This window comes from Corticium candelabrum, chromosome 1 (assembly GCF_963422355.1).
Source record: "Corticium candelabrum chromosome 1, ooCorCand1.1, whole genome shotgun sequence".
Taxonomy (NCBI): domain Eukaryota; kingdom Metazoa; phylum Porifera; class Homoscleromorpha; order Homosclerophorida; family Plakinidae; genus Corticium; species Corticium candelabrum.
Genome location: NC_085085.1, coordinates 2,809,818 through 2,826,842, shown reverse-complemented (window position 1 = coordinate 2,826,842; position 17,025 = coordinate 2,809,818). Strand labels below are relative to the sequence as shown.

Below are 17,025 nucleotides of genomic sequence, written 5' to 3'. Positions count from 1 at the left end.
TCGAGAACAGCAAGGAATTTTTTGGTAGAAATCCTGAGACTTTCTGCATATCCAACACTTAGAGTTAGGCTCGAGTGTCCAGTCAGTCGACCAGCTGAACACTCGAGCCTACTGTACACATAGAGCTGAATGGTGGTACACTTTTTTCTTAAAATCACAGTTCTGTATAAAGCATAAACAAGTCACTTGTTGATAGTTGAAATCATTAAATGAGTTAAAACAGACCAACACATTTTTAATCCACACATGCAAACAGTGGCCATGTTTCCAATTGTTGACTGTCATAGCATCTCGATATTTTCATTTGTTTCCTTCCTTCTTCATATTGTTTTCCATTTGAATCATCATCTCTAACTATAATCCTTCTATTCCGTCTTGTCTGGGTGATTCGTTCACTCCCGGTAATCCACGTACGCTCGGAACGTCAGCATGTAGACACACAACGAGCAATCACTTGAATGACCACCAGAACTGTCACAAAAATGAAAACATGATGATGACTGATATCCTTGATACTGATAAATGAGCTGGTGAGTTTGCTCATATATTATCCTCACACACCCTCACATCCGGGGTGGGTACAGTCTAGTCTGAAATAGAACATTTCCACAGAATCATATGTTTTCAATAAAACATCTACACAAGATTGTGTCTCAGTAAGTTTTCATATCCAGCTCCTCCTCTTTTCCACATCTGTGATGCTCGAGCATGTCATCACTTTGTGACAACACTCTACTGCATTGATCTCTCACATTGTTACACACCGATTAATTAATGGAAGAAAAGTTGAGAGGTCTGCAGCTAGTTGATCTAGACAGCTAGCCCAAAGCACGTGAGACAACTCATGCAGTCTGTCAGCTAACAGTCACATCATCATAACACGTCGTTTCAGCATCTCCTCACCAAATCAGTAACAAGAAGTAGAAGAACAAAAGCAAAAAAGCAACTGAAACTATCATGGGACGCGTTTCTTTACCTCTCTGACTCTTCTGGTAGAGCTCTTCTAAAGAGACCGGCACAGCTGAAGACGTTAGGAAGAGACGCTTTCACAGACAAAGATATGAACCGGAAATCGTTGACACAACCTGCGCTTGCGCACTAAAAATTTCCTAATTTCTGCCGTCTGCATGAATGTTCAAGACGTACAATTTGTTGTTGATTGTTGTTTTTTGGCTTTGGATGATGTGGATGTGGCCGCAACTTCAGACGTTATCAATATCCAACACATTTCTAGGAGCAAATGACGTCACGTGACTGTTTCTTGAGGAAACAACTCTGACTTTAGAGCATCTTCTCGAAGAGACAACAAAGGTAAGAAACGCAGTTTAACAGAGAATTTATCAAATTTTGTTATTATTGTTTGTTTAGTTTGTGTCTGTCTGTCTATATATCTATATATATAAAGGAGAGGTGTCTGTGTGTCTGTCTGTCTGTCTGTCTGTGTGCCCGTACGTACGAGCGTCTCTCGAAGACGGCGGGTCCGATCTCGGCCGAATTTGGCTCGCGCACGCCGAATTCATTAATCTCGAAAGTGAGACCGTGATCATCTTCCTGACTTCTCCCACGACGACGCCATTTCCCGCCGATCGCGCTCGCTTCCGCTCGCGAGCGAATATTTCCGGAACGCCGAATCGTATCTCCGCCGAATTCACACTACCCGTTCTCGACGTCGGACGGCACGCGCCGAGCGTATCGTTTATTGCGGGCGACGCCGGGAAACGAAGATATTTTTGCTAATATCCGGGTCTTGAAAAAATACGCCCACATTCGTTTGCCAGTCTACGACCGTCGAAGAGCTGCCGTGTTTGATGCACCTGTTCCCCGAAACGCCAGCAACGTCTTCGAAGGGACGACGTTCAACGGGACTGTCGAAATGACGAGAGTTGGCATTCGTTATATACGGGGAACGGATTATCCGGGTAAGTATTGCACGTGACTTGCAAGTTACGGAATTCACGTCGAAATTATAGATGCCAGGTTCGATACACCTGTTCTCCGCAACGGGACTGTCGAAATGGCTTCAACCGGATCAATAATCCAATCAACGGGATTTTTTGAAACTGGACACGTGTCGAATAGATGCCAAGTTTGATACACCTGTTCCTCGCAACGGCAGCAACGTCCAAGTCGAAATGGCTTCACCCAATCGCTAATCCAAAAATCAACGGGATTTAGAAACGGCAATTGAACGGGATATAACTATGAATGAGAATTCTGTCTGGCTGCTACTAAACGGTAAAAGCACTTACACCACGGCTAATTAGTGACAGGAAACGGTTTTCTATACAAACTGTACGTGACCTGGCTACACCCCCTCTGCCTCTCCAACCATCAAACGCATTTTTAGATACTTTCTGCTATAATCTGATTCTCTACCTATAAAGGCGACCTGTTTTTCTGTCTGTCTGTCTGTCTGTCTGTCAATGGTATTATATTTTCATAAATCAGAACTATTACAGGCTAAATCAAATTAAGCAAAGCACGATACACTACCTTACAATGACAACTAAAAAACTAAAAACTGAACACTGTCTCTGTCTCCGGGATAACATGGATGGACATCACAACGTGCATGGCCACCATAGAAGACGCCTAGCGCTGACGCGAGGTAAAGATGCGTGCAATCCATGATGACAATGTTGATACAGAGGAGTAGACAATATGGGTAGAGGAAGACATCACAACTGTCTGTCTGTCTGTCTGTCTGTCTGTCTGTCTGTCTGTCATTAATGCTATAATTTCTACCTGTAAAGGCGACCTGTCTCTTCTCCACTTAAGTGTTGTATTGGCTCTATGACAAATGTGTGTGCCAACTGCGGCGCTATGAAGTGGAAAGGAGAAGCACCTGGCATGTGTTGTCCCCCGGGCGAAGCCGGGCATTGGAGCTTGTCTCTATATATAAAGGAGAGGTGTCTGTGTGTCTGTCTGTCTGTCTGTCTGTCTGTGTGCCCGTACGTACGAGCGTCTCTCGAAGACGGCGAGTCCGATTTCGACCGAATTTCGCTCGCGCACGCCGAATTCATTCAGGTCGAAAGTCAGACCGCGGTCGTCTTCCTGACTTCTCCCACGACGACGCCGTTTCCCGCCGATCGCGCTCGCTTCCGCTCGCGCGCGAATATCTCCGGAACGGCGCATCGTGTCTCCACCGAATATAGACTGCCCGTTCCCAACGTCGGACGGTACGCGCCGAGCGTGTCGTCTATTGCCGGCGACGTCGGGAAAAGGAAGATATTCTTGCTGATATCCGGGTCTCGAAAAAATACGCACACAGTCGTTTGCCAGTCTGCGACCGTCGAAGAGCTGCCGTGTTTGATGCACCTCTTCCCCGAAACGCCAGCAACGTCTTCGAACAGACGACGTTCAGCGGGACTGTCGAAATGACGAGAGTCGGCATTCGTTATATACGGGGAACGGATTATCCGGGTAAGTATTGCACGTGACTTGCACGTTTTGGGATTCACGTCGAAATTATAGATGCCAGGTTCGATACACCTGTTCTCCGCAACGGGACTGTCGAAATGGCTACAACGGGATCAATAATCCAATCAACGGGATTTTTTGAAACTGGACACGTGTCGAATAGATACCAAGTTCGATGCACCTGTTCCTCGCAACGGCAGCAACGTCCAAGTCGAAATGGTTTCACCCAATCGTTAACACAAAAAATTAGTGGGCTCTAGAAACGGTAATTGTACGGGATATAACTATGAATGAGAATTCTGTCTGGCTGCTACTAAACGGTAAAAGCACTTACACCACGGCTAATTAGTGACAGTAAACGGTTCTCTATACAAACTGTACGTGACCTGGCTACACCCCCTCTGCCTCTCCAAGCATCAAACGCATTTTTAGATACTTTCTGCTATAATCTCTACCTATAAAGGCGACCTGTTTTCTGTCTGTCTGTCTGTCTGTCTGTCTGTCTGTCAATGGTATTATATTTTCATAAATCAGAACTATTACAGGCTAAATCAAATTAAGCAAAGCACGATACACTACATTACAATGACAACTAAAAAGCAAAAAACTGAACACTCTGTCTGTCTCCCGGATAACATGGATGGACATCACAAAGTGCATGGCCACCATAGAAGACGCCTAGCCTGACGCGAGGTAAAGATGTGTACAATCCATGATGACAATGTTGGTAAAGAGGAGTAGACAATATGGGTAGAGGAAGACATCACAACTGTCTGTCTGTCTGTCTGTCTGTCTGTCATTAATGCTATAATCTCTACCTATAAAGGCGACCTGTCTTTTCTCCACTTCCGTGTTGTATTGGCTCTATGACAAACGTGTGTGTCAACTGCGGCACTATGAAGTGGAAAGGAGAAGCACCTGGCATGTGTTGTCCCCCGGGCGAAGCCGGGCGTTGGAGCTTGTATATATATATATATATATATATATATATATATATATATATATATAACCACTAATAATCATTTATGCAGCAGATAACAATTAAACTACAAACAATATCTAAATGAACATTAATGTTTATGACGTCATATTTTGTATGTCAGCTAGCTCAACAAGGATCTCAATCTCATTAGCTTGCTATCAGCTCTTACGATGCTCAATAACTTTCACGGATGATTTAATCCTTAGTTGCAGCTACAACATACATGTTAAATTAATCATACATACACTCACATACGGCAAAGACAGACAGGCAAGCACACCATCCCCATCCTCCTACCAGCTACCTCGTACTGTACGTACTGTAAACTCTATTGAACACAAGTTCTAATTTCCTCTCAAATTCAGTCACTTTTGTGGTGGAGGAACTTCTGCAATCATAATGCGAGATGGTGAATGAAATCCTGTATAGCCATCATGTGTTGTTGAACCCCATTTCTGACAGTTTCCAATGTAGAATCCAATTGTGACTTGACCTGCTGGAATGTTCTCACAGTATCCCTCAATCTGTCCATGACGATGAGCAACATCATCAGCTGGATTACCAAACACAGCTCCCTCAATAGTCATAGGTCCACTGCACTCGTTACCATTGAATGTAAAGTACCATCAAGAACAACACCAACTACTGGAGCAGTAAACCATGACATTTCCTCCATATGCAACATGCAGAGATGAATTGTTGTCATGTTTCCTAAAATTACAGTTCTGTTGAAAAGAAAGCAGAAATAAGTCACACGTTCATGATTGTCATCGCAAATCGAGTTGGATTAACCTGAATGAGACCCCTGTCCTTATTATCCTCTCTATCCCACACACACTGTTTCCAGTTGAGTATCGCAGCTTCTCCTTTCCTTCCTTTTTCTCCTCTTATCCCTTGTGGACCTTGTGGACCTATCTTCCCAGCATTTCCTTTACCTCCGACATCTCCAGCTAATCCATTTTCTCCCTTCACACCTTTCTCTCCTTTCATTCCATCTCGTCCGGGTGATCCATTCAATCCAGGTGATCCAGGTACACCTGGAACTCCACCTGACAAACATGCCTAGTCAGTAAACTAAATTAAACCCAAGCTACTTTGTGATATATCAATTAATACTTGATAAATCATCCTAACCTGCCGATTTCTCTCATCTGACACACTTTGATCACCAGACGTAGCAATGACTTGAAATACCACCAGAAGCATCACAAAAAAATTAAATCATGATGATGACCGATATCCTCGATACTGATGAAGTGAGCTGGTGAGCTTGCTCTTATATACTCCTCCTCATACACCCTCACATCCGGGTGGGTGGGTGGGTGGGTTTGGTTATACAGTCTAGTCGGAAATGGAATATTTCCACCTATCTGATGTTTCCAAAATCCATCTACAAAAGATTGTCTCAATAAGTTTTCATATCCATCTCCTCCTCTTTTCCACTTCTGTGATGCTCGAGCATGTTGTCATTGTCATAGATGAGACATCACTTTTGTGACAACAATTGATCTCTCACATTGTCACTCATTACTGGAAATATGATAAAATGTGCAAAAATATTAACTCATTGCAAGCACCATTACACCCAAACAATAGATAAAGAAACATCATTTCGTACAAATGGTCAAACAGTAAGATAGACTTCTGTGAACTCTTATTAGCAACAGAGAAATAGATATAGGTAGTATTGTACTGTCATTCACTATCCTAGGGAAAACATCCCATTGGGGCAACTCATGAAGTCTGTCAGCTGACAGTCACATCATCATAACTACAGTATGCCACGTCGTTTCAGCATCTCCTCACCAAATCAGTAAATGTAGGCACAATTAGAAAAACAAGCACAAAAAAGCAACCGAGCTATCATGCGACGCGTTTCTTTACCTCTTCTGACTCTTCTGGTAGCGCTCTTCTGGAAAAGGTTGAAGAGACCGACAGAGCTGAAAACATTAATCTACAAGAGACGCACACGGAAGCGCTCAAAGAAGTTGCGCTTGCGTACTAGCAATTTTCTCCACTGCAGTAACTAGGATCTCAAGACGTACAATCTGTAGTTGTTGCTTGTTGTATTGTGGCCTTGGATGACGTGGATGCGGCCACAACCGTGAGAGTCTCCACGGCGTTATCACCATCCAACTTCAACATATTTCTGCAACCAGAGGTCACGTGATCACTTTGTCTCATCCTGAAGAAACAGCTTAGATTCTAGACCATCTTTTCGAAGAGTCAGCAAAGGTAAAGAAACGCGTTCTTACTGAGAATTTGTCAAATTTGTAAACATCGAAGCTATTACAATATAAATATAGATAAAATTTCTGTCTCTTCTGTTTGTCTGTCTGTCTGTGTGTTTGTTTGTTAGATTGTTTATAGTATTTGTTTGTTTGTGTGTCTGCTTATTATTTTGTCTCTCTGTCTGCTTGTCTGTCTATTTGTCTGTCTGTCTGTTTGTGTAGCGAAATAAAAACATGATTTCTATTAACCACAAACACATTACATTTATTTACTATGTCTGTGATCAGTTGACGGATCATACAACAGAAAGGGGCGTGGTCCTATAGGCTATCGATCGATATCTATATACTTCAAAAATCGTTTCTGTGTTCAACTACATATCAGTATAGGAACGAGTGACCAAACTGTGATGAAAAAGCCTCATGAAGTTCCGTCGCCCCATCCTTTTGTATTGTAGCTAAGAAATCATCTGTGTGTACTTGACAACCAAAAACACCTTCAGAAGCTAAATGCCACCTATTCACAAGTCCCATGCTACAGTATGATTAATCCTTACTACACTGTGCTGTATCTAACACTGTAGTTAGTCAGTGTTTGCCGATATCAATGTATAGGTCAACAAATAATATACCATACCACTAGCCCGGATATTATGAATGTATTACAGTGTAAATTTCAGATGTAGATGAAACGATAATCAGGTTTACGTTGGAAAGAAACGTGGTGCGTTTAACATTAGATAAGTCTTATTGTTTAGGCGTCTACTTGCGGCAAACTGTATTATGGAGTGACTCTGTCTATCTCTGGGCACCCGGTCGTTTGTTCTGTAAACTTCATGTATGGTTGTTGGTTGGCAGCTCAACAATTGCAAAGATCTCAATTAATCTATTGCAAACTATACTGAACACAAGTTCTAATTCCTCTCTAATTCAGTCACTTTTGTTGTGGAGGAACTTCTGCAATCATAATGCGAGATATTGATATAGATCCTGTTTCCCCATCATACAACGAGTATCTCCTACAGTTTCCAATGTTGAATCCAATTGTGATTTGACCTGCTGGAATATTCTCACAGTATCCTTCAATCTGTCTGTGACGATGAGGATTATCATAAGCTGGTTCACCATACACAACTCCCTCAATAGTCATAGGTCCACTGCACTCATTACCGTTGAATGTAAAATACCATCGAGAACAGCAGTAACCACTGGAACATAAAACCCTGAGAGTTCCCGCATATGCAACATGTAGAGCTGAATTGCTGTCATATTTCCTAAAATTACAGTTCTGTTGAAAAGAAAGAAGAAACAAGTCACATGATACTTACTAATTACAATCACAAATCAAGTTGGAATAACCTGAATCAGACCCCTGTCCTTACTATCTGATCTATCCCACACACACTGTTTCCAGTTGAGTGTCGCAGCTTCCCCTTTCTCTCCTTTCCTTCCTTGTTCTCCTCTTATCCCTTGTGGACCTTCGGGACCTTGTGGACCTATCTTCCCAGCATTACCTTTACCATCATTTCCAACTGACCCTTTGTCTCCTTTTGTTCCAGCTCGTCCAGGTGCTCCGTGCAGTCCAGGCAATCCAGGTACTCCTGGAACACCAGCAGGTACGCATGTCTAGTCAGTCCCAAAAAAGTTTTGTAACACATTTTAATCAGTATTTGGTCAATCACAACCTGCTGACTTTTCTCATCTGACACACTTTGACCACCAGAAGTAGTAATGACTTGAATGACCACCAGAACTGTCACAAAGAATGAAAACATGATGATGACCGATATCCTCGATACTGATGAAGTGAGCTGGTGAGCTTGCTCTTATATACTCCTCCTCACACACCCTCATATCCGGAGTGGGTACAGTCTAGTCTGAAACAGAACATTTCCACCTAATCTGATGTTTCCAAAATCCATCTACAACAGATTGTCTCAATAAGTTTTCATATCCATCTCCTCCTCTTTTCCACTTCTGTGATGCTCGAGCATGTTGTCATTATTATACATGAGACATCACTTTTGTGACAACACTCTATTACATTGATCTCTTACATTGTCACCCACCACTGGAAATATGATAAAGTGTGCAAAAATTATTAACTCATTGCAAGCAACATTACACCCAAACATTAGATAAAGAAACATCATTTCATAAATAAATGATCAAACAGTAAGATAGACTTGTGACCTCTTATTATCAAAAGAGAAATATGATAGGTAATACTGTACTGTCATTCACTATCCTATGGAAAAACACCCCACTAGGGCAACTCATGCAGTCTGTCAGCTGACAGTCACATCGTCATAACACGTTGTTTCAGCATCTCCACACCAAACCAGCAAATACAAGAAGGAAAACAAAAGCAAAAAAGCAACTGCAACTATCATGGAACGCGTTGCTTTACCTCTTCTGACTTATCTGGCAGAGCTCTTCTGGAAAAGGTCGAAGAGACCGACAGAGCTGAAGAAGAGACGGTGAGTGAAGCACACGGAAGCGCTCGAAAGAAGTTGCGCTTGCGCACTAGAAATTTCCTCCACTGACTAGGATCTAGCTCACAACGTACAATCTGTAGTGGTTGTTTGTTGTTTGTGGCCTTGGATGATGTGGATGCGGCCACCACAGCGCGAGTCTCCATGACTATCACCACCCAACAGCAGAAGAGGTCACGTGACCATCTTGTCTGAAGAAACATTAGATTCTAGAGCAGCTTCTCGAAGAGACAGCAAAGGTAAAGAAATGTGGTCTTACTGAGAATTTGTCAAATTTTGAATAATTTTTATTTTTGGTCTGTCTGTCAAAGAACATAGATTTGAAACATCAAAGCTATTACAATATAAATATAGCTAAAACTACTGCCTCTTCTGTTTGTCTGTCTGTCTGTTGTTTAGCTGTCTGTCTGTTTGTTTGTCTGTTTGCCTAATTTCACTATTGAACACAAAAAGCAAATTTTACATGAAGACAATTTATAGGTAAAAACTGCTAAGCTAAATGTCCATCTGAGACATACAGATTGAATACTACTAAAACTCCAATGAATGATGTTCTGTCTGTCTCTTTCATTGTCATCCAATTCTTTATAACTTCCCTCTGCAATTCTTCTAGGCTTTTCCAGTACATTGAATTGGACTTGATAGTCTCTTTCTCCATTGTCCTCTAAACTGTGCTTCACTTGATCCACTTTCTACATGATCTCTCGATCTCGGCTAGCTGCTTGGTTCAAATAATTGCTGCCTTTTCTCCCCAGCAACCACTTTGCCTGTCTGTCTGTCTGTCTGTTTGTCTGCCTGTCTGTCTGTTTGTCTGCCTATTTCTCTCTGTCTTTGTCTATCTCAGGTAAGCCAAATAAAACATGACACAAGCACATTACATTTATTTACTGTAGTGATATTACGTACGTCACACCAAACTCTGAAAGCCGGCATGTCTGTGATCAACATGTCTACAGTTGTCAACAGCCAAGACCTACACATCACAAACTAAGTGGACTAAGATCTTCATGCAACTGATGTCAACACTGAAGAACACCGAGAGTCAAGGCACACACACACACACACACACACACACACACACACACACACACACACACACACACACACACACACACACACACACGCACGCACGCACGCACGCACGCACGCACACACACACTTGCAAACGCGCATAAACACGACACAAACACACACTAGCCGCGACAAACACGAACAAGATCGCAACACATCACACTGGAAATATCTCCACACACCATCAATATCTCACAACCGGCCTCTCCCACCCAGACACATCCGGCACCCTCACCTCAACCACGACCCGCACACTAGACAGCAACAACACATACCAAGTACAAACACTCGCAACTCTCTAGACACCAACAACCAGCTGCTCCGCTCCGCTCAGCGGGAGCCTAAGCGAACGTGATAATTGCGTTAACACCTCGACAAACAATTCGCGACACTTTCAACGTGCGACCGGAAACGTCCAAGCAATGTTCGTCACTAAATAGCTAACAGCCTGTGAAAGCACGGTAAGAATGGCGTCTGAGATGTAAGATAATCAGCACGAGAAGCGCCGCAACGCAGTCGCTTGCGACTCCAGAGCTGCAGAGTGTGTGAAGTGTACACAGAGGGATGGATGGATGGTAGTGAATGTGTGTGCGCGAGATGGGGTTGCAGACAAAGAGGCAGTTGGTGTGGGTGACAACCTCCAATACTGTGATATTGAATTCATTCGAATAAAACGTATGTCAAACAGCAGAGCGGCTAAGATACTAAATACTGTCATTATATATGTCATGGCTAGTTAGCAATCTGTCCAACATTTTACTGTAAAGAGAGAGAGGAAAAAAGGTAGTACAGTAGCTCTGAATCAATTCAAACCGCAATCACTCGCTGTCATTGATAGTGGTGGCAGTAACAGCAGCAATCAATAGAAATATAGAGTTGATTCGAACGAAAAAACCGAGAAAACGGTCGACGGAATCGAAACGATTCATTACGCGTAAAATAAAAGGAATCATAAATTCGAAGTAAATAGTAAATACGATGTAGTGCTGCTGCTCTGTTGAGAATTGCTGAAATCACTTGCGTCGGCCGGTAGCGTTGCGCAGACGGCCGTGCGGTCGTGCGACGCTGCGACTGAACTCTCCCGCTTCGAGATTTCGCGGGCAGTACTTGATAGTGTGCGCCTCGTCGCCGTGCGCGCCGCATATCGGGCACGTGTAGGCTCTCAGCACTGGACAAGTGATGCGACCGTCTGACGCTTTGATGCTGTGCGTGGCGTAGACAGACTCGCTCTCGCCGTTATTCCTGCAGAATACACAGACCTGGCGCTGTGCAGCGCGTCCCATCGCGACAATGATCTTGAACCGTTGGCGCAAATTGTGCGCAATCCCATTGGTCACGACACGACCTGAAGTACCCGTCGACGGGCCGTCATAGTAGACAAACGGATCCTCGCTATTGAATGGCGAGTAACGAGAAGTCTCGTCGGTGGGTGTTCCTGCTGAAAGAGGCGTTGATGAACCCATGTCCGAACTGGAGCTTCTCTGACGCGCCAGCTCCCTCTCGTCAACACTCGACAGCCGCGTCAACTGGTGCACAACTCCAGCGAGATTGAAATAATCGTGGAAGACGTAGTAGAAGACGGGCCTCGACTCGTGTCGTTCACACGCCTGTCCCGCGTCGTCAGTCTCGAGTAAACGATTGATGCTCACCTCAACAGCGGATTCATTCATCACGATAGCAGTCTGTGCTCGATAATCAAGCGTTTGTAGCAGTTGAGTGAAATCAGCTGATTGCAGATGGGCGCAAAAACTATCAATGAGTGAATGACTGGCGGCAATCGACCTGGTAACCCACGACTGTGCACGGGGATAATTGCTTGTACTTGCCTCCTGGGAATAGACAATAGCAAATGAGCAGGCGGTTACTGATGGCCTTTAATTAGGGAAGGAGGGACAATTCACGCCCCTCGCACGCATTAATTAAAACGCATGCGTAATGATGACAATCCCGCGCTGTATTTCTCTGATACTTTGGTACACACCAGATGGTTGCGAGAATCGGCTCTTACCGCAGTTCGACGACGACTTGCACTTTCTGTCTCGATGTCGGATTAGTAGAAAAGCGGAAAGCGACGAACTCTGGACATTTGACTGGGTGACGTCAGATCGAGCTGATGACTGTGCGCGCGAGACGAGTCAACAAACCGGAAGCCGGATATTGCATTAAATTAGCCAATCAATTCACGAAATGTGGCGAATTAGCCAATCATAATGCAACGATCTAACCTCGTTGTGGAAACCTACTCAACTCCATACATAAGTCTAACAAACTCGATCAAAGTCCTGGTTGGTCGACCTACAAATGTGTAAATAAATAAATAAATTTATTAATTAGCACTCATATCGTATATCAACACAAACAGGAAGTTCCCGTACCTGACAGTCCTTTGGAAAGGTAGGGCACTTCTCCGTGACTTTCCATGACTCCTGCTGCGTCTAGACTCGCCCATTTCTCGACTTCCACGAATTCCTGTTCAATCATTAGACTGTGACGCAATTAGACGCATTACAACACACTACGTAATATGCTTTACATTGAGAAATGCGGCTGCTGTGCAAGCACCTGCTGATCTACATTGAAAGGGAGGAGAATACCGAGGTAATCAAAAATTTCCTGGTCAATGTTCGACTGTCCTACCTTCCCCTCTGACCAACATTGTTGATGTCTGCAAGATGTGACTCAATCTGTTTTCTGTATTGAGAAAAGAGAGGCATTCTCCACACTCGATCTCCCGTCTTGTGACTGGCCTAGGGAATTGATTATTAATAAATTTCAAAAACCAAAACTCCGCGGCAGCGTTTGGCAACGGAATTTTTCTGACTTGATGTAGAAGATGCCACATGTCGTCATCGTTTACGAATGCGCCAGTCGCTCCTGTACCCAGTGCCACATCAATGGCGCCTGAAAGGATAGAGGGTTGCGACAGGTTAGTGTCCGTGTTTTAGTTTTGATTGAATTTGGAAAGCATATGGTGAAGCTTGTTGATTAGCTAATTGTCACAATAGTGTGATTAATCTCAAGTGTCTCTCTTAGTACGGATGTAGGTCTTGGACTGCATGTCATCACTCTACTGCACCCTCAATTGCAACTCTGTCCATCTGTCCGTCGTCTGTCTGCCTGCCCGTCTCTCAGTCTGTCTGTCTGTCTGCCTGTCAAATCTATATATTTCATACATATGAACTACTACAAGCTATAGATAGAAAGTCCGTTATATATCAATTAGACCCACATGGGTCTCTAAAAAATTATCAACTTAGGTTGCATGCAATTGGACACTATATATGTCACTAATGTCATTTTCTTTGCTTTGTGAGCAGTTCATCTGTCTGTCTGTCTGTTGTAATTCAATTCATTAATTATAATCGAGAACAGTTAGAAGAGTAGAGCTTTTATTTTACAGTACGAGTTGTGACTAGTAGAGTTTGATAACAGTAAAACAAATGTCTCTGTTTGTTCATCTGTCTGCCTGTCTGTCTGTCGGTCAAAGAAATGTATTTTCATAATCAGAACTATTACAGGCTAATTCAAACTAAAGAACTCTAACTAAAATTCTAATTCACAATACACTATTTTTTTAGGTTACCCTGGCAGGGTCTTACAATGACTAATGAACAGAATACTGGAAAAAGGTGTCCAGTTCTGAGCTGCACTTTTTGACCACCTAAGATGTTAGAGGCTTTTCTTGACATCACTAAAGTATTACATCTTTCTGCCTGTCTGTCTGTCTGTCTGTCTGTCCACCGTTAACAATGATAACTACGAGATCAATCATCAGCAAGCTGACAATAGAGTTCAATGACTAAAATGAAGTTCTTACTTCTTAAAATTTTAGAAGAAGTTTGGTTCTTGAAGGAACCCAAGCTAGAAGCCGTCATCAAACATCTGGTCCAGTTTGCCGAGGCTTTGTTCTGCATCTGACTGTGAGGAGACCTTCCGTCTATCTGTCTGTGTCTGTCTGTCTGTCTGTCTGTCTGTCTGTCGCGATCTACAACTGGCAGCAGTCATCCATGACAAAATGACTAGATCTTCATTTGTGGACATCATTGGTTTCAATCATTTGAATGATACAGCCTGGAAACAAGCGACTCTAAAGCTCAAGAATGGAGGCTTTGGTTTAACACAGATTGGACAAATTTCTCATGCTGCTTTTGTGTCTTCTTGGTGTCAATCAATGAAAGAATTGCCATCTCGTTTCTTGTGTATGACTGACTTGGTTGATTATCTTACTTCTTCTAAAGAAAAGTCGGGGTCGATTGGCTCAGAAGTAATTTCTAGCTTTTCCGACTTGCCACCATTGTCCAAGTCAGCTGACAATGATGAAGATTTTCAAACACTTGATGACATCATCGCTTATCCTAAGAAACTGCAGCACCGTCTTTGTACTGAGATAAACGAAATTAATGTGTCTGAACTCATTGCTCAGGCTCCTTCTGATAAAGATGCGGCAAGGCTGCGGTCATTGCAAGGTCGTGGAGCCGGAGATTGGTTAGATGCCATTCCTACTTCTGATAGGCACGCACTTAAAACAAACGACTTTTCTATAGCGTCCTATTTGCGGTTGGGATTGGCTTTACCGTTTACCAAGTGGGTGAAAGTGGGTGACTGTGGACAACAACTGGATCAACAAGGATACCACCTACTAACATGTAAATATGGAGGAGGTCCTGTCTGGACCCACAATACTATCTTGAAGGGTTGGAGTGAATGTTTGAGTGATTTGCACATTCCCCATCAAACCGAACCCCGGCATCGTTTTGTTAGTAGCGAAAACCGTCCTGATATGACACTCTTTGATTCTGAAACAGGACAGAATCTTGACGTGGATGTTTCATTAGCACACCCATGGAGTAAGGATGCTCTCAACCACGCACACAGAGAAGAAGGGTATACTGCAAAAGTAAGAGAGGAGAAGAAACTAAAGAAATACTCAGGAGAGGTCCTGCATGGTGGTTTATCATCCAAGTGTGTTCCACTAGTCTTTGAACATTTTGGTTTGTGGGGCTCGCACGCACACAAGTTTTTGTCTCATATATCTAGGCAAAGCTACAATACCACTCATGCACATCCTTTTAACAGCGCTCAACGTTTTAAGGCATTCTGGAGAAAGCAATTTTCCATCATTCTTCAGAGATGCAACGCCAGAGTGATTTCGAGGAAGCTGTCGAGATTTTCATGCAGTACAAACGACAGTGGCATAATGTTTGACTGCAATGTTGTAGGCCAAGTCCATTAATGTGTTATAATTTGCTTAGTTATGAAGGACTGGTAGATATTTGAAAGTTTCCTGTACATACGTAGAGTTTTGATGATAATAAATGAATCTGTCTGTCTGTCTGTCTGTCTGTCTGTCTGTCTGCCTGTTTCTGTTTCTCTATCTGCCACAAAATATATTTCCGTACATCAAAACTACGTACTACAGACTAAACTATATCTCTAACATCATGTAAAACCAAAGTCCACATCTGCCGTCAGTCTCACTGTCTCTCCAGTAAAATAGAACCTCCTGTTATCTTTTCAGTCATTCTGTTGCAAGAACAGTCTACACATGCACGCTAGCACAAACACTCACAGCCACCATACCCAGCACACAGACACACACACACACACACACACACACACACACACACACACACACACACACACAGACACACAGACACACACACACACACACACACACACACACACACACACACACAGACACACACACACACACACAGACACACACAGACACACACACACACACACACACACACACACACACACACACACATCCCGCCCCCAGCCTCACTTACCAGTCAAAGTCGACACAGCGACCACAGCACGAGGATCAAATGTCTGAGCATAACAGAGTGCATCGGCCAACAGCAGTCTCCCCTCGGCGTCCGTATTGTCAACCTAACACCCCACACCCAAGCACGCTCAAACTCACACCAACCCCACCCCTTCCGTGTATCCCGACCAACCTGAATGCTCTTCCCGTTCATGGCAGTCACCACGTCTCCGGGTTTAGTAGCACAACCCGACACCATGTTCTCGCACAGAGGCACAACAGCACGTATGTTGGCTTGCACACGAAGTCTGAGGAGAGCCTCAATGGTGGCACAGACGACCGCTGCACCACCCATGTCTCCTCGCATGAGGTGCATGCCTGCGGACGGCTTGATTGAGATTCCGCCACTGAAAAGGAAAGGGGTAGATGATTGGGTGCGAAAAGAAGTGATGGAGTGAGCGTAGTATACCTGTCAAATGTGACACCTAAAAAGGGACAACTCGTGTTACTATAAGTAGCTGTGAAATATGCTAATTGTGTGGAGATGTAAGGAAAAAGACGGAAGGGCAGAGATAGGCAGACAGACAGACAAACAGATGTAATTAGCAATTTATATTTTACTTGACACAAAATCAACCTGTTAGTACAGCCAGCCAGTCAGCCAATCATGTAGACGGACAGACAGACAGGCAGACAGACAAACAAACACACAAACAGACAGACAAACAAATTAACAAACAGACTGACAGAGACTCTCAGATACAGACAGACAGACAGACAGACAGACAGACGGTGTATACTAGTTCAATGTTTGAAAATATATGTATTGACAGACAGATAGACAGACAGGCAGACAGAAGGACTGACAGATAGTCAGACCGGTATAGACCCTAATAAGCCTCTGAGGTCATCAAACTCAAAACGGTTCCAACGTTTATGAGTTACAATTAAATGGCAACAACTAAAACTCGTGAAGCATAACTCGAGCACCGGATCTAAACTTTGTGTGACAAATATCTCTCACCCCAATAACAAACAGTTGAACACTCAATAAAT

At 43.4% G+C, this 17,025-nt stretch overlaps 4 protein-coding genes across 6 annotated transcripts in view; all 4 read right to left on the bottom strand.

Annotated features, from left to right (window-relative positions):
• Positions 1-4,567: 4,567 nt before the first annotated feature.
• On the bottom strand, positions 4,568-5,686 carry LOC134185994 (otolin-1-like). The gene is made up of 3 exons (XM_062653898.1): positions 5,537-5,686; positions 5,195-5,464; positions 4,568-5,127 (listed from the first exon to the last, which is right to left on the bottom strand). Exons 1-3 carry the CDS (start codon positions 5,606-5,608, stop codon positions 5,029-5,031), a joined length of 441 nt encoding a protein of 146 aa, XP_062509882.1. The 5' UTR covers positions 5,609-5,686; the 3' UTR covers positions 4,568-5,028.
• A 1,881-nt stretch (positions 5,687-7,567) lies between these two features.
• On the bottom strand, positions 7,568-10,182 carry LOC134185956 (collagen triple helix repeat-containing protein 1-like). Its single transcript, XM_062653851.1, has 6 exons — positions 10,035-10,182; positions 9,388-9,430; positions 9,044-9,319; positions 8,319-8,704; positions 7,993-8,259; positions 7,568-7,921 (listed from the first exon to the last, which is right to left on the bottom strand). The coding sequence occupies exons 4-6, from the start codon at positions 8,406-8,408 to the stop codon at positions 7,568-7,570; spliced, it is 711 nt and encodes a 236-aa protein (XP_062509835.1). The 5' UTR covers positions 8,409-8,704; positions 9,044-9,319; positions 9,388-9,430; positions 10,035-10,182.
• Positions 9,938-12,180, bottom strand: LOC134185965 (nanos homolog 1-like). The gene is made up of 2 exons (XM_062653861.1): positions 10,475-12,180; positions 9,938-10,101 (listed from the first exon to the last, which is right to left on the bottom strand). The coding sequence occupies exon 1, from the start codon at positions 11,867-11,869 to the stop codon at positions 11,213-11,215; it is 657 nt and encodes a 218-aa protein (XP_062509845.1). The 5' UTR covers positions 11,870-12,180; the 3' UTR covers positions 9,938-10,101; positions 10,475-11,212.
• Positions 12,181-12,356: 176 nt separating this feature from the next.
• LOC134185938 (cytosol aminopeptidase-like) overlaps positions 12,357-17,025 on the bottom strand; it is a 10,335-nt gene continuing 5,666 nt past the window's right edge. For 2 of the 3 annotated variants that reach the window (XM_062653831.1, XM_062653837.1), the window contains 8 exons: positions 16,439-16,454; positions 16,163-16,376; positions 15,992-16,094; positions 13,021-13,100; positions 12,837-12,946; positions 12,733-12,769; positions 12,575-12,668; positions 12,357-12,494 (listed from right to left, as the gene is read on the bottom strand). In XM_062653831.1, the coding sequence (XP_062509815.1) occupies positions 12,439-12,494; positions 12,575-12,668; positions 12,733-12,769; positions 12,837-12,946; positions 13,021-13,100; positions 15,992-16,094; positions 16,163-16,376; positions 16,439-16,454 (710 nt within the window). In that variant the 3' untranslated portion in view covers positions 12,357-12,438. Of the gene's footprint in view, positions 12,495-12,574; positions 12,685-12,732; positions 12,770-12,836; positions 12,947-13,020; positions 13,101-15,991; positions 16,095-16,162; positions 16,377-16,438; positions 16,455-17,025 lie in introns of all 3 variants that reach the window. The other variant, XR_009970882.1, reaches the window with a different exon arrangement.